The sequence below is a fragment of the Hermetia illucens genome, chromosome 1 (genome assembly GCF_905115235.1).
Source record: "Hermetia illucens chromosome 1, iHerIll2.2.curated.20191125, whole genome shotgun sequence".
NCBI lineage: Eukaryota > Metazoa > Arthropoda > Insecta > Diptera > Stratiomyidae > Hermetia > Hermetia illucens.
Window position 1 is genome coordinate 162737229 of NC_051849.1, and position 12346 is coordinate 162749574.

Here is a 12346-nt window from a genome sequence, read left to right on the forward strand (position 1 = left end):
CAATTTGCGTTTTATTGTTCCCACTATCAAATGTGGGAAGATGAGACAATCGTTTGATGAACCATGTATTCATAAGTACAAGGTCATGGGTGTCCGCAAAATCGATTATACGCTCGCCACCTTCATTGCGCGCTCCGAACCCCTTTCCCCCATGGCACCTGTTACCGTCTGCCTTTTCACCCACATGACCATTAAGGTCGCCGGCAATGATTATGTAATCGTCAGCAGGCACGTGACAAGTCTTTTCATCGAGAAGTTGCCAGAAGGCATCTTTCTCGCCATCAGGTCGACCTGTCTGTGGTGCATACGCGGTGAAGAAGTGAATAGTGCGATCAACTGATATAATGGTGAGCTTCATCAGCCGATCATCAAATCGTTCGACTTCTTTAATGGCATCACGGAAATCCTCTGAGATGGCAATGCCAACACCATATTGAGTGTGTGGGTTATCAAAATAGAGAAGTTTGTAGCCATTTTTACCGCGTTCGCGTTCAATGTCGCAGCTTTTGGCACCAGACCATCGGGTTTCTTGCAGAGTCAATGCACCTTTTCCGAAGGGCTCTTGCGAGTTCCTCCGTCTTTCCAGTTAGGGTACCAACATTTAGCGTGCAGACACGTATTTGTTTTGTTCGTTGTGTGCGGACTAACTTGCTTACGTCCTGACGCCGTCCATGCGTCAAGAACCCTTGCCCATTTCTCGACAGGACCGGGGCCCGTCCTGCCGCGTCGACTGAGATGGACGCTCTAGCATTTCTCCGAGGCTTGTGACTCAATCCGATCATCATGTTTGTAACGACATTCTATGCATTTTCTTGGTCGACCTGTTGCGGGGCCTGTCACCAAGAGAGATCAGGTAGGATTTAGCATAGTAGAATAACTCCAACTATACTCTATTTATTTCTTTCCCTGATCTCAGCATTTTATTTTTGTTTTACTGAGGATAGTACAGAGTACGTTGCCTCAAACCCTCTTCCTTTACCTGGGCTTGGGACCAGCATATTATGTTAATAGCTTACAAAAACTGTTCCGCTCGAAACGTCTCACCATAGGGTCAAAGCTCTTACTGTACAAGATTATGATCTTGCCAGTCCTCATGTATTCCTCGGAAACTTGGGTTCTTAGCAAGAAAAATTGCAAACTCTTGGCCGCGTTCGAGAGAAGAATCTTCCGAAGAATTTTTGGCCTCCTACATAAGGATGGACGATTCCGTAGCCTACACAATGACGAAATCTATGAGCGATACTATGACCGTCCGGTTGTGGATAAAATCCGGCTCAATAGGTTACGGTGGGCGGGTCACTTAATCCGTATGGATGAGGATGATCTCACCCGGAAAGTCTTTAAGGGCAATATCTATGGTAGAAAAAGAAGACGAGGCAGACCCTGCCTAAGATGGAGCGATGGCGTAGGTCAGGACACCAGACAGCTTTTAGGGATATCGAATTGGTGGACTTCGGCGCAAAACCTGGATGTCTGGAGTTCCTTATTAAGGCAGGCCCTAGACCGGATACCGGTTGTTGCGCCGTTGATGATGATACTGTTGGAACTTATTAAGTTCACATACAAATGTAGAGAAATAAGCAATTCGTATTGCGTCGCATACCCATACTGAGGGCTTACTCTACTTGTCCCGCTGCTGAAAGCTTATTACTTATTATTTATTAGTCCATTAGCGCATATCGTACTTTCCGCATTATTTGTAACGACCAAAGTTTTACGAATTTATAGGCATATGATATGCTTGAAATATGTATGTCAACAAATGTTTCCGACTTTGTTCGAAGTAATTAGTACTATTAGCAAAAATATATCTGTCAACGTAAGCGTTAATAAGGTGATAACCAAAAGATAAGTTTTCAAGGCAAATGTTATTCATGGAAATCTGTATACATATTGGAGGCGTTTTACTGCCGATCAATAAATAATCATTTACCGATATGTTAAGTAGATTCATGACAAATCAATCAAAAGATTTTCGTATTTTTGGGGATTTCAAACAGAAATTATCTTTTATCCGCTTTTGCTACCCTGATTAGATTTCGATTTTCACGCTTCTGTGAATAAAGCAATTAATATTGTGGTCAAGTCGAGGAAGTAAAAAACAATGGAAATAAGTGCGTGTCACCAAAAGTAAAAAAAATGATTTAACAAAGTAGAAAAATAAATGGAAATTTATCAACATTGGTTTGGGCTCTTATCTATTGGTATTTATTTTAAGTATATTTCGTATTACGATCAATACATAAAAGTAAATGAAGGCAAAACAGGAATTGGGTTATGAACATTTTTCTCTTTTTAATATCTTATTTTTTCTGAGAGGCTGCAGCAGGTGTGTTGTGAGTTAGGACGCGACCACACCGATATTGTAGCGCCAGTGGTAAAGTGCTATCTATTCTAAAGTTGTGGTATCCCACGTCAAAGTATATTCAATCTATTATTGGCACGAGTCGCAGAACAATGCCTATGCATTTGAGTTCCGGTATCACTGTCTTGTGTACGTGGGAACGGCGAATTATGAAATGACCAGAAGCAAGACAAACTGAAGTGCATTTTTGTTAGCTATAACCAGCAGCATAGCATAGTATTTCACACCGAGTCAATACATTTACTCCAATTGATGGTACCTCACGTTTGATTTACAATCTGAATTCAATATTTTTTTAAATTTACATAGCACGGATAAGCTAACAAAGAAAGTAATAATAAATGTGCTTTTGAGTAAGCCAACCAACCACAAAAATTTACTAAACGGCAATTAATGGTGGTTTCGAAAATAAAAAGTTGTAATGAAGGTAATATCTGCTTTGTTTGTTAGAAGTCGTAAAGAGTTCACTGTTTCCTATGACGGAACCGATGATCACTGGAATCATGAGAGCCCGTAAAAAGTGAGATGAGTTAATGTCTAGCTATCGAGTCAAAGCAATGTGCTGTTTAGGATTATAATTACCACTTGGCAAAAATTCATTCAAAATAAGATAAGCCTCCAATTACACAACGCAGATATATATTGATGAAAGTTTAGGCTCTGCAAATAGCAGTCGGTGTACTATTCCTATATAGTAGTATAAAGACGCTCCTTAGATATGCGAATGTTCTAAAGTTCTGTCAATTACTGCAATTAGGAGGGTTTTGGCCAAGATCTATGACCGGGTCGATATTTTTGACATCTTTGATTTACAGATGAATGGAAGAAGCATTTCTGTAGAGACAGCAGGAGCTACAATGAACAGTTCCGTGGGGAGACCGTCAAGCCCAGCAGCTCTGCCCCGCTAGAACGTATTGACGGCCGAAATGTTTTCACTTTTGTTCGGAAGAGCAGTCCGTATCCGCATGTTATGGTGACTCACCACTTCATTGACGAGTGGCAGAACCTCAACCAATAACACACCGTTAAGAAACGCGATGAAATGTTCCCTTCACCTTGTCGTCGTAGATGAGGAACCAGCCGTTAACGTCCTTCGCAGAATATTATTATTATTCGCGGCAGCTTCTGCCGATATGGGAGCTCGCGCGAATCAAGTTCGCAATATTAACTTTCAGTTTCCTAAGCGGAATGCTTCTAGCAGAATTTCCAGATTTCAGCAGCATAATATTGCAAGGAAGAAAGGAGTAATCAATAAGGTCCCACTAATACTTCGCTCAATCTAAGGTTCAGATTGTAGCGATGGAATTATTGCCAAGTTTAGAAGAGCGACTATTCTAGGGCTTTTTATACAATTGTCAGCGAGTATAAACATTTCAAAAACCAATCTTCGTTCGTGTTCAACGGTAAAACAGCGTTGCCGAAAAGCCTGCTTCGGAATCTGAAGCAGGAAATGCTTTTCATTAACTACCGGTTCCGAAACTTGCATGTTGTTAGCTTCCAATTCTTTAAAGATTTGATCAATAGCCTGTTCAATGGAGAAAGACTGGATTTGCAACAGAACTTCTACTCAGGGCATATGACGAAACATCCTTGGACCAATAAGAAAGTAAGATTCATGATTTTTCAGAGAATCCGGGAAATTTGTATAGGAATGCACTGGAGTAGTGTTGAAAACTTAAATAGCGTGAAAATCGGTAGAGAGCCTGCATGTGACAATAGCTTAACGGCTACATCGGCTGAATATTTGTGTTGCGGAGCTTATGACGTACTTTAAAGCAGAGTGACAATAATTTCCTCATAATATCTAAACACAGAACGAGATTCGATCAAAATTAACCCCAGCGAGGAATGTAACAGGTTCCCGTTTACTATAAGATTTTCACACACCACAACACTTTTTTATTTTTTCGCAATTCCATTTCATGAGTTATGAGGGCAGAGGATTATTTATTAGCATATTCAGCGCTCTTAATCTTATCCACGATTGCGTTACGGGATCTATTTATCTCTATATCATTTTATCCACAAGTACGATACGGGGCCTTATACACCTATTTGTGCGTCAGACACTTTAAATGTAGAATAGTTTTACAAAAATCAGTAATCCTGCTTTTAACCTGGCATCATCCACATTGGAATGAAATTCACTCAAAAAAGCCTCGTGCTGTGTGTACTCGTAGAAGGCACTTCATCTTGGAAGTTTTTACAACCCTATTTCGACCACCTTTCAAACTAACAAACGATAAGGCACGAAAACATCTCTACTTAATGATTGAATCTACGATTTAAAAACAATACGCGAACTTCGTGATAATCCGCTATACTTTCTCAAGACGGATAAGGGGAACACCTTCGTCGTTATGGAAAAAGCTAAGTATTACTAAGCTGTTTTTCGGACACTGGAGAGTGGAAACTTCTCCGAATTTCGGAACAACCCGCTGCCCGAATCTATCAAAAGGATCGATTGAGAGTTGAGCGAAGCTAATGTGGTATTCCCATATATTGGGCGACTCCGAATGCCTAATTCTGCGCTTCCAAGAATCAGATGTCAACTGAAAATCCACAAGGAAGGGGACGAGATGTGAGAAATCATTGCGGACTCTTACTCACCAGTGAAAGGGTCAATTTTCGAACTCGAGAGATGGCTGAGCTAGTTTGGATCTGGCCCGGAATAGAGCAGAAAAGTTCGTATCTATGCAAACCTTGCCAGGCTCCGCATGAACCAACACTATTTTACGTTTAGGAATAGATTCTTCAAAACTACTTCGGGAGTAGCAATGGGGAACTCCCTCTCGCCGTTACTCACTGAAAGGTTCATGTCATCAATCGAAGAAGAAATTAAATCGAGGGGAAAAATGCCTAAAGTATGGTTTAGGTATGTAGACGACGTATTTGCGATTGTTAGAAGAGATGATATCGACATGGTCATTTCTATATGAACAAGATTCCATCATAAAATCGAGTTTTCACTAGAGGTAGAAAAGGATGGGCCTCTACCCTTCCTAGATCTAAATATCGTCAACTCCAGCGGGAAGCCTAAGTTCGAGATATACCGTAAACCTACAGCAACGCAAAGAACGATACCACCAACTTCACACCATACATTTTCCCAAAAAATGGCTGCCTATAATTGCATGATTCACCGACTGATCACATACCCTCTTTCGGAATACGGTTTTAATAAGGAATGACAGCATATTTTGGACACCGCTATTAAGAATGGGTATAATCCTCAGACTATTGAAAAACTGATCAGAAGAAAAATCAAACAACACAATAGGCATGCCTATATAACATTATTTTCGCAGCAGAAGGAGGCAATCACCAGATGGATAAGTATCCCGTATTCCTACCTATATAATAACATCAGGAATTAGACAAAAAAGTTTCAACTGGAAGTCGTAGGTTCGAGTCGATGGTCCACCTTGCGGAATTTACTGGGAAGCGTCAGGGATCCTTTGGCGGAGGAAAAAAACGGGATCTATTGAATAACGTGCAGCGACTGTAATAAAATACACATAGGACAGACTAAACGCCTGATAACGACTAGATTTAATGAACACATCAAGAAAGCGGTAAGTAGTGTTCGGAAGCAAAACTCATGCATAAGATCATCAGTGGCAGCGCGCATAGTCGAAGAAGCCCATACCATTCAACGCGAAAATCTTGAGCTCTTGCGTCATATAAACCGAACGACAACCTTGGACCCTTGGGAAAGCCTAGAAATGTTGAGACAAGACACGACGCGGTTATTAAACACAGATTCAGGTAATTGAACTTCAAAATTAATAAGACTCGCCGCGGTAATTAACAGGTAATTTGGTTAATATTTAATTGTTTTAAAGTAATTTAAGTAATTAAGTAATATGTGGCGCGGCAGGATTCGCGGCATTCGAAATTTATTTCGAATGTTGCGAGTGCCAACGAAAGGGTCATGGCACACTCGCCGGTCCTCCACTCCCGTGTCGTGCTCCGCAAAGTGGATAGATCCGCGCCATCTATTCGTTGGCACTCGCAACATTCGAAATAAATTTCGAATGCCGCGAATCCTGCCGCGCCACAAATATATGGTGGCAACGTTAGCACCGAAAACGAATCAACCAACAACATCAAACCGCACTGGTCAAACACGAAGAAGAATAAGGATAGGAGAATACAACTTTGAGACCGTTGACAATTTCTCCTATTTAGAGTCGAAAATCACAACCGATAACAGCTACGATGATGAAATCCGCGCACGTTTGTTGTCAGCCAACAGAGCCTATTTCAGCTTACAAAGACTGTTCCGCTCGAAACGTCTCACCATAGAGTCAAAGCTCTTACTGTACAAGACTATGATCTTGCCAGTCCTCATGTATTCCTCGGAAACTTGGGTTCTTAGCAAGAAAAATTGCAAAGTCTTGGCCGCGTTCGAGAGAAGAATCTTCCGAAGAGCTACATGAGGATGGACGATTCCGTAGCCTACACAATGATGAAATCTATGAGCGATACCATGAGCGTCCGGTTGTGGATAAAACCCGGCTCAATAGGTTACGGTGGGCGGATCACTTAATCCGTATGGATGAGGATGATCCCACCCGGAAAGTCTCTAAGGGCAATATCTATGGTAGAAAAAGAAGACGAGGCAGAACCTGCCTAAGATGGAGGGATGGCGTAGGTCAGGACGGCAGACAGCTTTTAGGGATATCGAATTGGTGGACCTCGGCGCAAAACCGGGATGTCTGGAGACCGGATACCGGTTGTTGCGCCGTTGATGATGATGAATGTCAATTATAAAAAGCTTTCAAAGTGGACGCTTCGCCCCATATCATTTGCTTAGTAAATCTTACAGTGCGTATAATATCCTGAAATATGTTAATTCATCTTTGGTTGGATTTGTTTTTTAGTAAAAAGAGACGTATGTTTTTCAGGTCTATAAAACTAGTTTATCAATCATTTATTCTTGCCATTACTCACCTCAATTGAAAGAAGATCAGCACGTATTCCTTTACAATCGATCTTTTCGAAGTTTTCATCGACGGATAACACTGGTTTGCGTGGATCAGAGCCAGCTCTCAGACCTTTCGGATATCCTCTTATACTAGTGTTTAAGTACAAAATTTTAGCACCTTTTTCTAATATCACAAATCTGCCAAAAAATGTAGATCATTGTCAGAATTATTGTTATTTCACTCATAAACAGTTGGCAAAAATAAATAAAGCAAAAAATCACTTTCACATTAGAGTTAACGATATCTAAAAACAGTTGGAAATTTCCTGCTTGTTTGTATTTTACCTTTTTATCAAAAAGTGCAAGTGCTTATCTTAATATCGGGTTCTGGCGAAAGAGAAAACTTACTTAGGCAACAATTGAATGACACGGCTCTCCTCGCCGCCAATATACAAATGAGTCTCCTTCCATTCGGACGGTGAAGCAATACAATATGTTTGGTCATCTTTCGTATGTAACAGAACAAGTGTTGGACCACGATATCCCAATACGTGATGTAAAAATCGATTTGCACCAACTCCGTGTTGATTAGAATCATATATTAAAGTCCAATGTGATGGGATTAATGACATTTTATCTTTAAGAAATTGAGCAGAGTTTGAACTGTTACCACCCGAAGTGGGAATAGCTTGTGGTTTTGAGTACATGGTTGGCAAGGCACCGGCCAAAAGCCAAGCTTGAGATAATGGCATCAAACCTTCGTCATTAGAACGATCAGGAAATGGCGAGGTTTGTTCTAACACTGGGGTAGCAAGCTCTAAGCCGAATGACTGCTCAAAACCCTGTTCGAGGCCACGATACGCTGTAGATAAAGTGTGAACGCAAAATTTGTGAACAATTATTATCAAACGTATGCAATTCTGCTCAAACCAACGACAAACATAGCCAACACTTAGGAGGTCCTGTGTGAAGAAAATAGAATTGATGACCGCGGAAAAAGTTCGATCCATCTGTAATTGGATAAAAATAAAAAGGATTAATTTTCAAAGCTTTTCAATAAATGAGCGGAAAAATTTGACTTGAGCTTGCAAGTCATTCAAGTATCCCTCTTACCATATTGCAAATTTTTACATTCCCAGGATAGTGAGACATTGCCACCCGAAAACATGTATTAAGTAAATTCATGACTCCTTGTCTTGTGATTGCATCGGGCCTATCTTCCTCTGCGAATATTCTCACGTAGTTTTCAAGGATGGTTGTGTCATTCATGATGCCCAAAAATCTTTCACATTGTTGTCGGAAGGCAATTGTGCCCAAGTATTGTGTTTGAGCGCGGGAGTTCATATGTAGAAAATTGAAAAGTCGTCGACCTAGGTCAGGAAACTGTGGAAACACTTCATTCTGTGGAATACATTGTAACAGAAACAATTAGGTAAGTGGTATTTATAAAGAATTAAGAAATGTAACACCCTCAGCGAAACGACTTTGAACGCAAGATTTCCACTTTTATGGTTTGGGTTAAAACACAGTTTTATTTAAAAGTAAAAGAATAATTTTAACATTTGCACTTAAAATTGCAACACCCTCTGTTTTTGTTAGAAAAGAAGATAATATTTTGGTTTATAGTACTCCTGAATTTCGCAGTAGAAATCTTTCAAAACCGGAAATATGGAAATGAAAAAAAAGATACTTGTCGAATTGCCTTTATGTAGTAACTATCATCTTTTAGAAGTTTGTTTTTCAACAGCAACAGATACATTTTAATCTCAGCTCATCTATAATGCCCGGACTTCCAGTTTCAATTAAAGATTCTGTTGTTGATAGGAAATAGGTGATTGAACTTAGAAGTTCCGCAAAGTACGCTGTGTATCTATTGTTTACTTCATCGGCCTCGCACGTCCCTAATTTTGGTTTCAGCATTTCCAGATGTTCATTGTTTAGCACGTCATGCGATGTGATAACCAAATAATATCTGGGACATGTGTGCATTGCTGGTGACTTGCTTTGTGTACTTGCGACATATGAGTAACAACTTTTGTTAACTTTTCATCTCTATCTAAATTTTGTATTGTTGTCTCAAGTGTTCGAAAAGTATCGATTCAAAGAGTTGACTGTGGGCACGAATAACTGTGGTGCCACAATATAAAACCTTGACAACGGTAACGACGTTGCGGTTCAAAGGGATAGCATGTGCATTACAAGACGTATTAGGTCCTCCCCCCTCCCGAAGTAAGGCAAGTGGCGGAGAAACTCTACATGAGTCAACGGCCGCGTTCATTTCATCCTGAGAGGTCACAGCCTTTGCGCCAGAAGGTAGCCGGTAGCAACACAAAATCCAAATTTATATTCTTTGGTGGTATCAATGCCAGCGCCTAATTCGTATCCAACTAGATGGAGCAAGAAAGCAAAAATTCGAATACGAGATAAAAGTTTGTAACGTAGAATTTGGTATTTCTAACCCAACGACACCATTAATAGTAATCTTTGGCGCAACAATTCATATTGGATCAGGGCCTTGAAGTGTTTCGAGCGCTTCATTCAAGACCGTAACATTACACAACAGTACACTGTAGGAAGCAAGGTGGTAAACATTGCGATCGACCGAGATTATTACCCTGATCTGACTCAGGTACTCATTCACAGCTGAGTCGACTGGTATCCGATGTCAAATCACGATACAAATCTCGCTATCACCAGTGAGATTCGAGCCGCGACTTTCCGTTCGACAGTTTTGTGCTCTAACCACTCAGCTAACGACACCATTGTTGATGCTTTTTATATATTTAGTATAAACAAACAGAAGAAATGGATATGGAATTATTATCGCCGGCAACTTGTATTTGAGTATCAACTATGTATATCAGTATACGTCCAATTATAGGCTGAGACAATAAGGAAAAACAACAATTCTGCGAATGTCTGGAATGCAAACGTGTCCTGCAAGTGAGCTTAAGGGGTTTTCCTATGCGACAGTTTCCAGAATATGATGAGAATATACTGCAGAAATTTCAGACTGAAATTCAAAAGAATTATTAAGTTACAGCAAGTAGAAAGCATGAACCACGTTGCCGCGCATACAAAAAGAGAACTTTAAACTCGCTTTTTTTCAGAACCGCATTTTTTCCAAATGGAGGAAAGCACAACTGAAATTCTGTTCAACCGATCAGGCTGAAATTCTTACACGATATTCAACACGTTGTTCTGGTCCGAACCACAATTATGTATTTTCTTTAATAATTTGCTATTTCCATTCTGGTTTTCCAATGAAAAATTGATCCGATTTTGGAAGATTTTGGTTTGCAAATCCGCCATTTTAATTTTTAGTAGGGTAGAATTATTATCGTGGTTCGGACGATAAAATAGGAAAACGCTTGAATTTTTGGTTTCAGATTACGACAACTGGAGATGTGCTTTTCACGATTGTTGCAGCACTTGTTTTAGAGGAGCCGACTTTGGTCGTTAAAAACAAATACAAACATTTATCAAATTTGTCAATTGAAAATTTTGTATCACATTTCAAGACCCCAATAATAACATGTAAATTGACTGAACAAATTACATTTATTTTTGTTGCTCAAAAAGGAATTAAAAAAAAAGGTTGAAATATCAAGCGTCACATAGGTAACCCCTTAAGCAGTGATTTAGTCAGTTTTATGGTAGCTACCGAAATTTTCGGATAGACCACCAGGTTAAACGCAGCCCATTTATCTCATGGGTTTTTAAATTTATAAGGAAGAGCATCCCGGAGAGAGGAGCATACGGTACGTCCAGTAGAACTTTACTACCTTCTGTCTGAAAACGATGTGTGCCAACTGAAACCACAGGATTCTGTCTTGTGATCTCGTACGGGGTGCGCCGAAGAGTCAAGTACAGCGGACCATGAATGGCCTGGCGGAAAATGGAAGCAAGGTGACATTGGTTGTGTTCGGTACAATTCCGATTAAATGACCTAATAAAGGGGTAAGTACGTGTTCACATGAATTGTAAATAAATTAAAGTGGGCGCAAATGATTAGCTCGAATTATAACGATGTGGACAACAAATTTAATTGTATTATATAAGTAAATTTCCTGGATAAACGCCAAGATATGGTAGGAGTTGAGGTACTGTACGGTAACCAAAAATTGAATACTCCAAAAATACAAATAAAGAAAAAGCTTTCCAATTTAACTAATAAACGTAGATTTAAAAATAATAAAGGAAAGAATACGAACATTTTCAAATGACTGAACGAAACGATAATCAATTCAAGAGTAGGTATGAAAGGACAGAGGGTAATACCTTGCAGCGCAAACCCGCAAAGCTTCGTATTTCCAGACACTTCTGGAAGTTAATCAACTACAACACGATGTAGAAACACACCGCTGGGGTAGAAAAACGTGGTACTATTATACATATAATAAATGGACTTTTATTTTATTAACTTCTATGACAGTAAAGCTAATACGTGTTATATGAACAATAAGTCCATTAGCCACTGTTTTTCTGCAAGGCTAGACACGATTTGGGCATGCTGTCGACTAAATTTTGGGTCAATATTGTTGGAAGGGTTTTTCAAACAGTCTAAAGATGATATGTTAGCTGCCTTGCAATATACGTTTTTGACAAATTGGAGGTGCGTGGCATGTATTATATATTTCCAATTGAATTTATATTGGTGACTGAATGGCCCCTCATTTTTATGATGCCATTTTCGCTCTTTCGAGTCGTTGTTTTCTTGAAGAATCCATGAATAGACCTGAGTTAACATTATAAATTTCATAAGGAGGATACTGAATCCCTGTTTAATTAAACACCCGCAAATGAGTACCTTGACTGAATGTTTAATGGTGCGTTGGAGGTGTGATTTTTCGCGTATCGACCACAATCGCTTGTGGGTACTCCATGCCCAAATCGTCAGTAAAAATTACGCCAGAAACATCGCCATCCGTATTTACTGTTATCTTAATATGATTCTCGCTCAAAAATTTCGTTTGTAACAACTTTTCATTTTATTGTCATTGAGCTAACCGAGATTCCTTTTTGGTCTAGCAAGTATTGAGCTCGGCGCA

General features: G+C 39.7%; 1 protein-coding gene across 3 annotated transcripts in view; it reads right to left on the reverse strand.

Moving 5' to 3' along the window:
* Window positions 1-12346, reverse strand: part of LOC119653761 — a 38724-nt gene that overhangs the window by 8511 nt on the left and 17867 nt on the right. For all 3 annotated transcript variants that reach the window (XM_038058764.1, XM_038058755.1, XM_038058745.1), the window contains 3 exons: window positions 8409-8696; window positions 7704-8305; window positions 7322-7493 (listed from right to left, as the gene is read on the reverse strand). In XM_038058764.1, coding sequence (XP_037914692.1) covers window positions 7322-7493; window positions 7704-8305; window positions 8409-8696 — 1062 coding nt within the window. The remainder of the gene's footprint in view (window positions 1-7321; window positions 7494-7703; window positions 8306-8408; window positions 8697-12346) is intronic.